This window comes from Rhipicephalus sanguineus, chromosome 3, assembly GCF_013339695.2.
Source record: "Rhipicephalus sanguineus isolate Rsan-2018 chromosome 3, BIME_Rsan_1.4, whole genome shotgun sequence".
NCBI lineage: Eukaryota > Metazoa > Arthropoda > Arachnida > Ixodida > Ixodidae > Rhipicephalus > Rhipicephalus sanguineus.
The window spans coordinates 81,234,043-81,248,273 of NC_051178.1; the positions used below are offsets into that span (position 1 = coordinate 81,234,043).

The 14,231-nt window shown below is 46.8% G+C and overlaps 2 protein-coding genes across 2 annotated transcripts in view; both read left to right on the forward strand.

Annotated features, from left to right (window-relative positions):
- LOC119386793 (prodigiosin synthesizing transferase PigC) overlaps positions 1-14,231 on the forward strand; it is a 283,713-nt gene that overhangs the window by 61,590 nt on the left and 207,892 nt on the right. The gene's annotated exons all lie outside the window — the stretch shown is intronic.
- The window catches only part of LOC119386794 (putative phosphoenolpyruvate synthase), a 109,608-nt gene that overhangs the window by 43,932 nt on the left and 51,445 nt on the right, over positions 1-14,231 (forward strand). Inside the window, exons 15-18 of the mRNA XM_037654066.2 lie at positions 11,613-11,713; positions 12,545-12,616; positions 12,688-12,794; positions 13,865-13,937. Coding sequence (XP_037509994.2) covers positions 11,613-11,713; positions 12,545-12,616; positions 12,688-12,794; positions 13,865-13,937 — 353 coding nt within the window. The remainder of the gene's footprint in view (positions 1-11,612; positions 11,714-12,544; positions 12,617-12,687; positions 12,795-13,864; positions 13,938-14,231) is intronic.

The following is a 14,231-nucleotide window of genomic DNA, read 5'->3' on the forward strand; positions in this document are numbered from 1 at the left end:
TTTTAGCCGATTTCCATGCTGTAGGGACAACAGACGTCGAGAGAGATTTCTGAAAGATAATAGTTAAATACCGACTAGTCCATAAGGAGTACCTAAGGAGGAATTCATTGTCTATGTTATCAGGACTACCTTTCTTCTTCGGATCGAGTTTTAAAATGAGATTCAGCACACCCTGGTTTGAAACAACAATATCGTCAATAGAACTAGGAGTATGCCCTATGAAAGGAGGAACAACGGAGTTATCGAGTGTAAAAACAGATTGAAAGTAATCATTAAATGCATTTGCAATAAGAGCAGTATCACCCGTAACTGCGTCATTTATTTCAAATGTATCAGTGGTAGAATCCATTGGCAGGACAGACTTCCAAAATTACGTGGATTATTTCTAAGCAAACCGGGAAGTGTAACTCGAAAGTAAAATTCACGAGCAGCATTAGTTTTGCTTCGAAGTCCCTCCTTTAGAGCAATGAATTGTGCGGCAAGAACAGCATCACCAGCTCGTTTAGCACGCCGCAAACGCCCAAGTCGTCGCGACAGGTGCAAAATTTCCCGTGTAATCCAAGGCAGCTCTGGATTCGTCTTTTTTGTTTTTAACGGTACAAAACGCATGATGCACTTTGAAACAAGGTCACTGAAAAAATTTGTTAAAGTATCAACATCATCAAAAATACTAATTGCTTCAAACTGGGCGAAAGATGTGCTAAGTGCATCAATAATACCAATATCATCAGCGTGGCTCATATTGCGGAAAGTAGAATAAATGTATCGGGCTTTCGGTACCGGACAAGAAATAGATGCAAAAACAGCTTTATGATCCGATATGCCATCCACAACAGTGCACGCATAACCATAATCGCAGACTCTAGGGCTGAAGAAGACAAGATCTAAAATCGCCGTGCCTCTTGTGGCGTCGCTGACTATTTGCTTTAGGCCGGAAGTTAGTGAAAAGTTCATCGTTTCTCTGTACAGTTGGGAAGCATGACCTAGCGGAGATAACGATGTCCAGTTTATATCGGGGACATTAAAATCGCCCATACATATTAGATTTGGCGAATGAGGAACTATTTCTTGGACGAATGCACTCAAGGAAACCAAAGAGTCCGCAATCAGGTTAGGTGGACGGTAAAAGACACCAACAACAAAAGTCAATGTTTCAAAATAAACTTTACACCAAACCGATTCGGTTTGAGACGGAGCATCAAGCACAGAAAACTTTAAGTCAGAATGTAAATATAAAGCAACGCCACCGCCTCTACCATCGATCCGATCACTTCTTATGACATTGAAGCCCGGCAGCGAAATCTCGGCATCACAAATTTCGTTATGAAACCACGTTTCCGTGACACCGATGACATGAGGGGAGTAGGACAAAGTTAGTGACAAAAAGTCAGGAAACTTGTTCACTAAACTTCTTGCATTAATATTTAAAATACGAAGATTATCGGGGAAATCACGGGAGCGTCAACAAGAAGTAGGAGTAGTGGCCGAAGGAGATGCCACCGCTACAGTATCGTGATTACGAGACTGAAAAATTGTGTTAGACTGCACGTCCCAGTTGTAGCGTATGTTATCAATGAACACGTGATCGTAAACAATGCGCACGGAAGAGCCGCTGTTGCAATGGGTTCTGGTTGCCTCCCATAGCTTTCTTCTGATAAAACGAACGTTGTTAGAATAGTCTTCAGATATGCGTTGATCGGAGCCCTTTAGCTTAGATGCGTTTTTAAGAATATGAATTTTTTCACGAAAATCCAGCAGTCTGAAAATGATAGGGCGGGTGCGACCTGTGTGACGTCTACCTAACCTATGGCACCTTTCGATTTGTGGGCAATCCATGCTCAGCGTTTCCGTAAGAAATTTTGAAACAACGTTGGTCACTGCCCTGTTATCATCATCTGGAGATTCAGGAATACCATGAAGAATCAAGTTATTACGGCGGAGTCTATTTTCTAGGTCATCGTTCTGAGCCATGAGCGTAATCACCTTCTTATTAAGAGAACAAACTGAGCTTTTTAAATCGTCTACTATTGTTTTAGGTGCGTTAGACACGGTACTAGACGACTCTAGAGCGTTAAGTCGCGACTCAACAGCCTCAAAGCGCGAATTGACTGAAGAACGAAGCTCAGCAATATCCTGTGCTATTTTATTTTGTCCAGCTAGCAGGCTGGAAAACATGGCAGAAACAGAAGGTTCACTATCGATGGATGCCACGTCGTGCACATCCCCGCTCGGTAACATAGTTACTCCGGAGCCAGTGCCGGAATTACTAGAAGTACCCTTTATACCCCTTGGCCCAGGGTTTAACTCAACGTCACCACTCAGGCACAGACAACTCACGCAGTACATAAGCTGAGCATAAATGGAAACATATAGAGATACAACGGTTTGTGGGCAACCGAGCAGCAGCAAGAAACGATTATTTGAACGGATACAATGTGCGTTGTCCAAATAACATACCTGCACAACAAAGAAGCACCGCGTGAGCATTGTGCTGTCGCTGCTGCCGCCTTGCCCACTGAAGCTGCGTTGTGGCTGGGAGCCTTTTATATCCGATGCTGATGACGTCACGAAGTTGGGCTTGACAAAGGTTTGTTGACCCAGCTGATAGTCAGCGTACACACTTGGGGACAGCGCAGGCGCAATAGTTGAACCAAGTCGATCTTTCGGCAGCAAGACAGGAAGGGCAGACTGCATGCATCTGCGGCGATCGACGTGTTGGTTTGCGCTAGTTGCCGCATTCCGAACCGCCGCGCCGTCCAGGCAGTGTGCCGGGGAATCCACAAGGCTGGCCAGAAACTGCACAACAAAGAAGCACCGCGTGAGCATTGTGCTGTCGCTGCTGCCGCCTTGCCCACTGAAGCTGCGTTGTGGCTGGGAGCCTTTTATATCCGATGCTGATGACGTCACGAAGTTGGGCTTGACAAAGGTTTGTTGACCCAGCTGATAGTCAGCGTACACACTTGGGGACAGCGCAGGCGCAATAGTTGAACCAAGTCGATCTTTCGGCAGCAAGACAGGAAGGGCAGACTGCATGCATCTGCGGCGATCGACGTGTTGGTTTGCGCTAGTTGCCGCATTCCGAACCGCCGCGCCGTCCAGGCAGTGTGCCGGGGAATCCACAAGGCTGGCCAGAAACTGCACAACAAAGAAGCACCGCGTGAGCATTGTGCTGTCGCTGCTGCCGCCTTGCCCACTCATTCCGATTATTCCGATTGTTCCCCCCCGGCCACCCCTCGTTCCTTTCAATTTTTTTTTTCCCTCTTAGTTGACGGGCGCCCAATTTTTGGAAGCCACCGACGACACTGGATGCGTATGCCAGCCAATTACTTCACCCATTAAGCAGGAGCTTGCTTTTCAGGCAACCCTTTCAATATCACTTAAAGTAGGCAGGCGGCATTTTAAACGTACGCCGCCCGAGTACCTTTTTGTCGTCTGTAGCTGCCTTCCCAACCACCTTCTGCAGCTCCTTGGCGGACATTTAAACGTAAACCGCCCGGTTTCTCTCTCTTTTTTTTTTTTTTTTCTCCCCGCCTGTAGTTCCCGTCCTCACCACCTTCTGCAGCTCTTTGTGATGGCTGCACTCGTCCTCTCGCTTGGTTGTACCCGCCCCCCCCCCTTTTTTTTCCTCTCTTTTTTTTTTCTTTCTTTGCAGCTACCTTGAACTCTGACATGGCAGACCCGAACGTGTTTGCAAACTCTCTTGAAATGTGGCAAGGGCTTTACTCCTCTGCTTTCGAGTTTCTCTCTTTCCAGGCATCAATTACCAACAGCAACAGACACGCCGCCGCTGGACATGACGTCATCACTAACCCCATAAAACTAACACGCCAGGGATGACAAGGCGCCTTTGACAAAGATAGGTCCCCTATCGAAACGTCGGCCAGCCTGATCTGAGGCACTTTCTCCTGTTTTGAAATCTATAACGTGTATCCATCCGTCGGCTCCCTTCTTGATCTTGCTTTATTCTTGTTATTTATTGTTGCATGTATCGGCCACCCCCCCTACCGATCTCGAATGAATAAACCGCGCAAAAGAACGAGGACGAACAGAAGAAACAACAGACCACAGCGCTGACTCGCAACTAAAACTTTTTTTTTGTTGTTGTTACTTTTGTGGCCTTGTGCATACGTGATGGTCGTTTGATATCTTTTCCCAGATGCTATTTATTCTGTTCCTTGTGAAATAAAGTTTTAGTTGCGAGTCAGCGCTGTGGTCTGTTGTTTCTTCTGTTCGTCCTCGTTCTTTTGCGCGGTTTATTCATTCGAGATGGAATCACACCAACTTGCCCAGTTAAACGTTCTAATGCAATACATTCCCCCTACCCGTGTTCTGTTTTAAGCATCGGGACGATGCTTTTTCAGAGGGGGGCATTGCCACGTGCGTTTCTTTATCACTTTTGCTATATTCGGTTTTCGGCCACAAAGACTGTCGGCAACGCTCAGCGCGAACCGCGCCTCATTGTTCGAGAACCTTCTCGATCATCGTAGATCGTTTTCTTAAGATTGCGCGCAAGACGCGCACACTCGAGCTTATTCTAGAATTTGCACGACAGCCAGCGATAACGCTGGAATATTCGACGGCACATGTTTAAGTGCCGACGCGCTTCACCGCTTGTCAGTTGATCGACGGACGACGCCCTGTTCGCCGCTATCATTGTACAGCGTGTATTGCTGTAGTTCTAGTTCTCATTTTCCGGCCACAAGTTCGGCCAAATAAACAGTTTCATCGTGCAAACGCCGACTGCTATCTTCGTCGACGTCACGACCACGCCACGGCACTGAATTTTGACCTCCAAGGTAGTGCCTGTGTGAGATTTCTCCTGTGCGTGATTAAACAATAAAAATGCACAGCGTACATGCAAAATTAAAGTGAGCTGCAAGTCACCATGACTCTCATCGACCCTTTAGTGTAAACGCGTCCGATCTCACATCGTTGATGATGTACTGGGCGGAATTCACGGAAGATTCACATATGACGCGTGTCATTGGTGGAAGGCAATCGTTCGATTTAGTGCGGCGACGTACACTAGGGGGACCGTTGTAACGAAGGGACCACGTAAACCAACAGTACAATAAAAGTTTGAGGTTTAGACCTTTCGCTTATTACAAACACAGCTGCTGGACGGCCTCCGGTTTTGTGCGCCGGCGTTGCCTAGTAGTATTCGCGGGGAACAAAAGCCTTAGCGAGTAGCCCGCCCATTTTCAACACTTTTCTACCTGTGTGTGGCGAAATATTTTAAATAAATATTCTTCTAAGCTGCACACGCAGCATTACAAGAGTTAGGGCTTCAGTTTAAGCGCCTTCCTTTTACATGAAAGCGGAAAAAGAGTCTTTCCTTATTCTGGCACTCAATAAAAAAAACATGGTTGATCCCTCCGTCATAGGAATCGGAATAACACGAAAGTAAAGCGTGCCCTTACAGAAGTAACTGAATGCTTACCGTACATTGATATAAGAGAGTTTTCACAATGTATATTGAAGTCTGGCACCGTTTAACGTGTATGCACCCACTTTGATGATTGATGGTACATCTCCATCCCGACGACTAACGTCCATGTTAAATGATTAAACAAGCCCCTGTGGTAGCTGTAGTAGTTAACGGTGAAAGCGTAATCAGAGAATGAGGTGTGATAGCCAGAAGAGCGTCGCATATTGAAGTCGAGGTTTTGACGGAAACCCGTCTGGTCGGGAAGTAACATGATAGAATAAAAGCAGGACACCGCGTCGCATATTATACGCAGAACTTGGTCGCCATCCCGCGGCATGTTAAAATGTGATTGAACACCACGGCCGCACTAGAGGGAAACGCAAAGCGCGTCGCGCCGCCTCGGTAGCCCGGCTTTTTAGGGGGCGAAGCTCCTTAAGGCGGCACCCGTTCGTCCCTCGTAGTAGCATAGAGAAAGAAAAAAAAGTTAAGAGTGGACACTCCCATAGACACCAGCGGCCTAATCGACCCTAGGGCACCTGGTGGTTGGTGAGAGCAAGTGGCCTGCGCTTCCTGTTTCGGTTTCCCTGGCGGGAATTTTGAGTTACTCTGTGTAACCGACATTTGGCTATGGCGAAAGTTAATGATTTCAGACCACTTTTCTTCGCCCAAATGGCAAAGCTATTGTCTGTGGTTTTGATTTAGCGATTTCCTATTTTAACTAGTTTAATGCCTCGTGCGAAGTGAGGTCGTGACGTAATTTTTTATTTTGATTAAGTTATATTAGAAAAAGATGCAGGTAATCATAATTCACTACGGCTTTATTCATCGCGCTCGTGTTTTCTTTTGGAACAAGCGGTCAATCTATATATCAATCAAAGAGACAGAGTATCCGCAATGTTTTTATTCCAAGGCAAGGTAGAGGCTGAGCATATAAAAATCACAAAATGAGAACGGCATAGCACAGAAATGCAAGGTAGACAACAAATGCATCTCGGCTTACAAATCAATTGTAACAAATATTGTTACAAATACAGAGAGAACACAAACAATGCACACATCGCTAGAGTTGCCACAAGCTGGTTATGTATGACACACTGGCCCGTAAGGATCTGTGGCAAAAACAGAGCGCACAAAGTTGAAGAAGTGAAATATACAAAGCAATGAAGTTGCGAGTCACGACTGGGATTAACCGAAATAATGCACAGAAAAAAAAGAGCGTACAGAAACCACACAACACAATATATCAGAAAAGCAAGGATTTATTGGTGGTCCGAGGCTTCGGGAAACGCGTCGTGAAGCATGCGAGGCCCAGCGAACGCTCCTCAATGTTTCGCACCGAGCTCAGCGCACAGACGCTCGCATCGGTGGCAGACGCAGCACGCGTCGCCTCGGCTTGACGCATACGTTGCACAATGTTCATGTCTAGGTGCCGCATAGAGCCGCTAACTTTTTTTTTTAGCGAACCTCGCCATCCTAACAACCTTCAGAAAAAAGGTTACAACTGCGCGAATAAGACGCCACGTATACAACGCGCACACACACGAAGCGCGACATGTGTGTGTGTGTGCGTGTTTCTATGTTTTAGGGGCGAAGCTCCTTAAGGCGGCACCCGTTCGTCCCTCGTAGTCGTAGTAGTAGTCGTAGTGCGTAACCAGTCTTACGCTTTGACCTCCAAGGTGGTGCCGGTGGGAGATTTTTCCTGTGCGTTGTTGAACAATAAAAAATTCGCAGCGTGCGCGTTAACTAAAAGCCGAATTCTTCTGTCTCTCATTCCCCATTAGTAGCCATTGGCATGTTCCAGTAGGAAACGTTAGTAGAAGTAGAAGTGTAAGTGTTAGCTAAAAGCCGACTTCTTCTGTCTCTCATTTCCATTAGCAGCCATTGTTTACCTCCAAGGTAGTGCCTGGTGAGATTTCTCCTGTTCGTGATTAAACAATAAAAATTTTGTTCAAAACGCCGTTGATTGATGAAATAAACCAACGAAAGACGCCAGATGTTTTGTAAAAGCAAAACGAAAGAACGCCAGATGTTTCTAAAGCAAAACGAAAAGACGCCAGCTGCTTAACGAAAGAGGCCAGATGTTTTCTAAAGCAATGGTTTTCTAAACAATGAAAATTCACAGCGTACATGTAAAATTAAAGTGAGCTGCAAGTCGTCATAACTCATCGAACCTTTAGTATAAACGCGCCCGATCTCACGTCGGTGATGATGTACTGGGCAGAATTCACGGAAGATTCACGGTTTACCGATGAACCTCCGCAGCTTCGCCCACTCATCATCATTCACTCCGTGGATATGCTGTGATTTTTTACATGGCGTCTTATGCACTAAGTTGTAACCTTTTTCTGAATAAATGACCCAACTAGCCCAACAACATGTCATTCTACAAGCTTCGCTTGAAAACGTGCCTCACCTGTTGTCTCACAAACGAAAACACCGACGCAGCCGACGTGAGCTTGTCGCTGATAGATGGTGTTTATGACAGTACGGCTGGATAAAAATAACCACGTAAGGCTTGAATAAATTGTTTTTATGCATAAAAAACATGCCAAATTTGGACGTATAATTATTATTTTGTTAAAACGATTCTGTTGGATTGATGACAACTTTTTTTTCGCGCTTGCGTCCTCTGGCGTTTGATGAGAGCACTAGTTTTTTACGTAGTCGTGATGTACTTCCCGAGGCCAGATTTCGCGGAGTGTCCTCTCTTGGTAGTAGTGCGTAACCAGTCGTAACGCTAGTACCAGATCTTGACCTCCAAGGTGGTGCCGGTGGGAGATTTTTCCTGTGCGTTGTTGAACAATAAAAAATTCGCCGCGTGCGTGGTAACTAAAAGCCGAATTCTTCTGTCTCTCATTCCCCATTAGCAGCCATTGGCATGTTCCAGTAGGAAACGTTAATAGAAGTAGAAGTGTGAGTGTTTGCTAAAAGCCGACTTCTTCTGTGTCTCATTCCCATGAGCAGCCACTGTTTAACTCCAAGGTAGTGCCTGGTGAGATTTTTCCTGTGCGTGAATAAACAATAAAAATTTTGTTCAAAACGCCGTTGATTGGTGAAATAAACCGACGAAATACGCCAGATGTTTTCTAAAAGCAAAACGAAAGAACGCCAGATGTTTCTAAAGCAAAACGAAAAGACGCCAGCTGCTTAACGAAAGACGCCAGATGTTTTCTAAAGCAATGGTTTTCTAAACAATGAAAATTCACAGCGTACATGTCAAATTAAAGTGAGCTGCAAGTCGTTGTCGGAGCTAACGCGAGAAAGATCCAGCCCTGACAGCATTCAGTTTTCGAACTGATTTTTTATTATTGCGCTGCACCCGACGCGTGGCCGAATGCCAACTTCTTCTTTGACGAGCGCCGCATTCCATTCTGAGGCGCTACAGGGCTCCCCCCCCCCCCCCCCCCCCGTAGAATGAGAGCCATAGGAGTCGCCCAGTGGACATGCTTGGATGAGGGCATCCAGGCTGAAGATTGAAGCCTCGCGGACGCGAGAGCGGCGATATACGCAGGTTTTAGTCGATCGGCAGCCACGACGTCTTCACAGCCATTGATGTCCAGCGTGAACGTCTTAGGTGTACGATGGAGTACGCGGAATGGGCTATTATAGCTGGTGTGAGTGGTGGCCGTATTTGGTCACGCCGAACGAAGACGTGACTGCAGTCATGCAGATCCTGGCTGACGAAGACAGACTGGGGGTGTCGGTCGGCAGGAATCACAGGAGCAAGGTCTGTTCGTTGCGACGGCGATCTGCACACGAGGCCGGTATGACGCTAACCTGGGCTCCTGTGTCGACTAGGAAGCAAGCGCCAGTGACCTGGCGGCATGACTTTCGACCAGTACCACTTGCCGCCGTCAGTGGCCGGTCGTCGCATTTCCCGACCAGGAGCACGGGCGAGTGCACTTGCGAGCAGAGGCACCGAATCGGCGGTGGTACCAGCACACGGTTGAGGATGAGACGTCCCGCGGCGCGTCGGTTGACCGAAGTTCCGGAGAACGTGGGGGAGTCGACGAGCGACTTTGTATCTGGAACCTGGATGACGGTCGATGATGCGCAGGTACAAAGCCATCGAGGCGCCTGACAAGGGCGTCCAAACGGTTCTCGATGCTCGCGAGCGCCGGGTCTGCAGCGGTGGCCGGTGGTGGTGCGGTAACGGCGTTGAGGCTATGTGCCCGCGAGTAGTCCGCCACTCGGTCAGCCATTTCAGCGAGTGTGTCTACTGGGACATCTCCTGCAGCCACGAGGACCGGGACCATGATCTGCGGTAAGCGCTGGAGGAACAACTCACGCAACAGCTTCTCCTCTTGAGGGGCAGACGGGCCGCCAAGGAGCTGGCGCATGCGTCGCAGGAGCTGTGATGGGCGACGGTCACCGAGCTCTGTGGCCGTGATGAGCTGTTGGAGTCTGCTGTGTTCGGACTCAGACTTGTGGGAAATGATAGCTGCCTTCAACGTGTCGTAGGGATGGCTCGGGTGCGGCGACGCTAAAATATCAGCTAAGTCGTCGGCTACGTCCGGAGGTAAGCAGGACACCAGATGCCAGTACCTGGTCTGTTGGCTGGTGATTTGCCGTAGACGGAAGTGCGCCTCGACCTGCAGAAACCATGTGCTGGGGCTGTTGGGCCAAAATGGTGGCAGGTTGACATGTTGGATCGCAGCGACCGCAGCACCGCTAGGTCTGGTGTCTTCTTGGGCGTCAGGAGCGGTAGGATTGGTGGCAGAGCCGGCGGGATCCATGCGGGATGATCGGGGCTGCGTGTTCTTTATCGGGTCACCATTAACTGTCGGAGCTAACGCGAGAAAGATCCAGCCCTGACAGCGTTCAGTTTTCGACCTGATTTTTTATTATTGCGCTGCACCCGACGCGTGGCCGAATGCCAACTTCTTCTTTGACGAGCGCCGCATTCTGAGGCGCTACATCGTCATAACTCATCGAACCTTTAGTATAAACGCGCCCGATCTCACGTCGGTGATGATGTACTGGGCAGAATTCACGGAAGATTCACGGTTTACCGATGAACCTCCGCAGCTTCGCTCACTCATCATCATTCACTCCGTGGATATGCTGTGATTTTTTTCTCGGAGCGAGCACGTGAGCATGGAATGCGGTGTTACAGCCAGGTGAGGCAGGCGCGCGTCGCAGAGCTATTTTTGGTTTGTATTAGCGTGATGCTATGAGCTTTTACTACGCTTGGGCAAAGGTCGCCACCTCGCGGTGTGTTAAGGCATTGACAAAATTCAACTTCTATTGAAAACGCGCCGAACGTGACGGACGCGTAACGCGTTGCAGGTGCTAGTCCCAGAGACCGCAGCAATGACGAATAACTTTACCTTACCACTCCCAGAGGTCAACACCACTCAGCCAACCGGGAGAATGGTAGGTATAAAAGGCGCGTTTGTAAAGCCTGCAGAGTCTGTGACCGTGGCGCAGTGGATAGCGTGCCCGGCACCTATTGTTGCGGACCGAGCGGTCGTGGGTTCGATGCCCGTTGACGGTACCTTTTTTTCTTTGCCATTTGATCATGTATATTTTTTCGACGTCATTGCCGTGACGGAAATGCGTCACTGAAGTCTTGGTGGACCCCGGCATAAAACACTTTCGTGTTAAAAATCCGCTTTCTGCTTCGGCGTTAGAGAGTGATAATTGAAGTGACCGGAAGTTTCTTGGGTGCAACACGTGCTGCTTCTATCGCAATACTGAAACCGACCGAAAAGGCGAATATCTCACGTGTTTACTTGATCATATACTGGGCGAATTACTCGGAGTATTCACGGTTTACCGATGCTGCCCTCCGGAGCTTCTCCCCACTCATCAGCATTCACCCCATGGATATGCTGTGGATTTTTTTGAAGCTGCTAATGACAATTGTTTAGTGCTCAGTGTTATTGAATTCCGATATTGTATAGCTGCAAATATGGTAGTATGTTTGCCGTAGTTAGTGCCTGCATGTGGTAGTAAAAAGTTGTTGTTTGAGGCAAACCTAGTGGAATTAGAATTTAGACTTAGAATTAGGATTGAAACTTTCTATCCGAGACGCTGCTATGTGTGCTGACAGTAGTCTCTCGCCCAGACACAATATTGTGTAATCCTCATTTGACGAGAAGAAAAAGCAAGAGAACTTGATGTATATTTGTTACTGTTATGATTGGCATTTTGCGCCAATTAATGCTTTATTTCCATGCAGAAAACGATGGTGTGGCTACAGTGTCGCTCAGTGCAGAAAAATCCCACCAGGCCTGCATGTCAGAAGAGCACGTCAAGACATTGGCCACTATAGGCTCTCAGGTATGGAAATGATAAAGTTTAAAAATTAGCTTGAAGCGCGACGAAGACACGGACAATGGAAGTGCACAGGACAGCGCATACCTGTCGTGTCCACTCCCACTTCCTCTAAGCGCTGTCTTGTCCCCTTCCATTGTCTGCGTCTTTCGACGAGGTACAAACTCCTTTTTAAACATCAACGTCTACCAACTGCCCCAACTCGCCATCTTGTTGAAATGTTAGAGGTCACAAAATTAGACACCCCCTCCCCCCCCTCTTATGGCATGGGAGGAGGGAGGTGCTGTAAAGAGCTGTTACGAGATGACACTCAATGGTTGGTAAACTATTTGAGAGAAGCAAAATCCGACACGAAAGAACGAAGACCAAATCAAATGGCGTTGGAGAAGAGGAGGATTACTAACAGTGCGCCACTAAATATCTAAACGAATGTACACAATTTAAGCAGTGGCGCAACACACATGCTTAACTGCTGCTGATGTTCTGGGGGAATTTCTAAACTGAGGCGTATTCCAAAAAATGCTTTTCGTACCAGCACAGTGAGACAGGCGAGGTCATTAGGCGGCAAGGCTACCTACCACACTCTTGAACCGTAAATATTTGATAGGAGCAACGAACAGTGTTCAGTGGGAGCCCTACAATATAAGTTTCCTCAATGAGCGCAGACGGTCATGACATTACCTTTTGGCGTTGAAAGTTAATTCGCAAACCCTGCAAACCAACTTTATTGCGTACGTCAATTATGAGGCAGTGCCGCTGTAGGGTTTGCTGCTGAGAAGGCGCTGAGCATCGAAGATGTAATGCGTATTTATTTCTTTCGTGTATTTGTATGCATAGATTGAGAAGACGTACACAACACCACAAGACATGGAGTGGGCGTTCAGAAACGGAAAGTTCTTTTTGCTGCAGGTGAGAATTAGCTAATGGAGCGCTTAACTTCTTACTAGCGGAACTATAATGCATGGTGTTTTTTGTTTCAGAGCCGCCCCGTCACAACATTCCTCAGGGAAAGTGACTGCGAGATGGTGCATGAATTCGACGAAGGTGTCAAGTCAGCGAAAGAAATCTTGACCAAGGCTAATGTTTCGTAAGTGCGCAGTACTCGTAAAACGTTCGCTGCCCCATCTGAGGCACTTAATAAGAAAATCATTTGCTAGTTCCCAGAATGACTCTGGCTTTTTGAAAGCGTGTTTTCGCTCACCCCGCAGTATTGATTGAAAGAAGCTCTGCCGCCAGCTATATAAGGAGGTGTCAGATACAGTGAGTTAAATTATCCATGACTAAGTAGCTATCAGAGCCGACGAAGTCCAGACGAGTCTAAGCATACGACTGTTGCTAGCATATCTTCTGAAATTACGATTTTGTGTATCTATGAGTAGATGAGGCCGCTAAACTTGAGACATGCAGGATGCCTGTGGCTGCACTTACGTTTAGTAGCTTATCCTGTGACTGTTTCAGTGAGCTGTCATGATGACATTCTTATTACGGGGCGTATAATCACATGAGACGACACGTGTGGTGAACGGCGCACGCGGTGTTTGTTAAAATAGGACATTTTCCCGCGCACCATATTTTTAACAATTAGAGTCCCTACGTTTGTTTCTTCAGTGCAACGTTGAACAAGCTTTAGTGATTTCCCGTCTCATGTTCACATACGAGTTATCGGAGCTTTCGAAAATAATGGTGAGTACTGCTAGGGCGCTTAGTCATCTTGCACCTGACTGCTTCGTGTGCCTGATTGCATTGCAGCCAAAATAACAAGGCCCGTGTGCTTAGATTTAGGGGCACTTTAAGGAACCCGAGGTGGTCGAAATTTGCTGAGCCCTCCACCACGGCGTCTGTGATAACCGCATCGTGGTTTGGGACGTAAAACCACAGAAGTGTATTATTATTATTATTATTATTATTATTATTATATTATTATTATTATTATTATTATTTTATTATTATTATTATTATTATTATTATTATTATTATTATTATTATTATTATTATTATTATTATTATTATTATTATTATTGTGATCATAATTAGGCTTCATTAAAATTATTTTTGAGAGGCTTTGTAGATAATAAAATGAGTGCGAGAAAATGCGATGTCTATTATGTATTTTATTTAATATATAAGGACTTCATAATTCGCATACTTGCTTTTCAGAGAAGTGATGCCAGGAGCGACGTGCCCCCTCGCTATATCGTTGCTACGATGTGGCTTCGAGATAAACTGCAGGGTATGTTTTACTGTTTGTCTTGTACCTACAGTCAAAACAGCCTGGTGAATACACCGTATTCATACAGGGGAGATCTAGCTAGGGCTAATCACGAAGGAAGCAGTAGAAGTTGCTTTTTTCCCCCATATTGTCAAGTACAATTTAATAAGTCCGGAGAGGTCTCGTCCAGACAAACGAAGCGCGGCAGCCGATCATCTATGCGACGAAAGAAATGGTCCCGCTCGTGCACTCGGCAATGCATTCTAAAGGCGGAGTCACCGGCCGTCCGGCTCATGACGTCAATCGGGAGTGTGT